This window comes from Gorilla gorilla, chromosome 1 (genome assembly GCF_029281585.2).
Source record: "Gorilla gorilla gorilla isolate KB3781 chromosome 1, NHGRI_mGorGor1-v2.1_pri, whole genome shotgun sequence".
Classification (NCBI taxonomy): domain Eukaryota; kingdom Metazoa; phylum Chordata; class Mammalia; order Primates; family Hominidae; genus Gorilla; species Gorilla gorilla.
This window is the reverse complement of record NC_073224.2, coordinates 6,246,376-6,247,595: the sequence shown is the minus strand read 5'-3', so window position 1 is coordinate 6,247,595 and position 1,220 is coordinate 6,246,376. Positions and strand designations below refer to the sequence as shown.

The 1,220-nt window shown below is 42.3% G+C and overlaps 1 protein-coding gene across 1 annotated transcript; it reads left to right on the top strand.

The window, feature by feature from the left end:
* Positions 1–924, top strand: OR14C36 (olfactory receptor family 14 subfamily C member 36). Its single transcript, XM_019039891.4, has one exon. The coding sequence runs from the start codon at positions 1–3 to the stop codon at positions 922–924; it is 924 nt and encodes a 307-aa protein (XP_018895436.4).
* Positions 925–1,220: the final 296 nt, after the last annotated feature.

Genomic DNA, 1,220 nt, shown 5'->3' with positions numbered 1-1,220 from the left:
ATGCCCAATTCAACCACCGTGATGGAATTTCTCCTCATGAGGTTTTCTGATGTGTGGACACTACGGATTTTACATTCTGCATCCTTCTTTATGTTGTATTTGGTAACTCTAATGGGAAACATCCTCATTGTGACCGTCACCACCTGTGACAGCAGCCTTCACATGCCCATGTACTTCTTCCTCAGGAATCTGTCTGTCTTGGATGCCTGCTACATTTCTGTTACAGTCCCTACCTCATGTGTCAATTCCCTACTGGACAGCACCACCATTTCTAAGGCGGGATGTGTAGCTCAGGTCTTCCTCGTGGTTTTTTTTGCATATGTGGAGCTTCTGTTTCTCACCATTATGGCTCATGACCGCTATGTGGCTGTCTGCCAGCCACTTCACTACCCTGTGATCGTGAACTCTCGAATCTGCATCCAGATGACACTGGGCTCCCTACTCAGTGGTCTTGTCTATGCAGGCGTGCACACTGGCAGCACATTCCAGCTGCCCTTCTGTCGGTCCAACGTTATTCATCAATTCTTCTGTGACATCCCCTCTCTGCTGAAGCTCTCTTGCTCTGACACCTTCAGCAATGAGGTCATGATTGTTGTCTCTGCTCTGGGGGTAGGTGGTGGCTGTTTCATCTTTATCATCAGGTCTTACATTCACATCTTTTCGACCGTGCTCAGGTTTCCAAGAGGAGCAGACAGAACAAAGGCCTTTTCCACCTGCATCCCTCACATCCTGGTGGTGTCAGTCTTCCTCAGTTCATGCTCTTCTGTGTACCTCAGGCCATCTGCGATATCTGCAGCCACCCAGGATCTGATCCTTTCTGGTTTTTGTTCCATAATGCCTCCCCTCTTTAACCCTATTATTTACTGTCTTAGAAATAAGCAAATAAAGGTGGCCATCAAGAAAAGCATGAAAAGAATTTTTTAGTCAGAAAATGTGTAAGAAACCCGAGAGGCTCACCCTAAGCTGTTTTGTGATATTCATGTTTTCAGGAATAAGTTGTAATAATTGATTGTGGTTATTAGATAAAATTGGTGTAAATTTAATAAATAAGGCTACTAAAATGCATCATGTATCAAAATCGATATTTCCTTTCAAAAGTTTTTGAATAATTTTAATATGCCATTGGGTAAAAAATCTGGTGTTATGAAGAAGACAATTCTAATAGTACATGTTTTTCAAGTTAATGACTCACTAAAAAAAAATCGTAAAGCCTAAAATAT

Coding starts and splice junctions, on each gene's coding strand:
- OR14C36 (XM_019039891.4), top strand. CDS start 1: ATGCCCAATTCAACCACCGTGATGGAATTTCTCCTCATGAGGTTTTCT.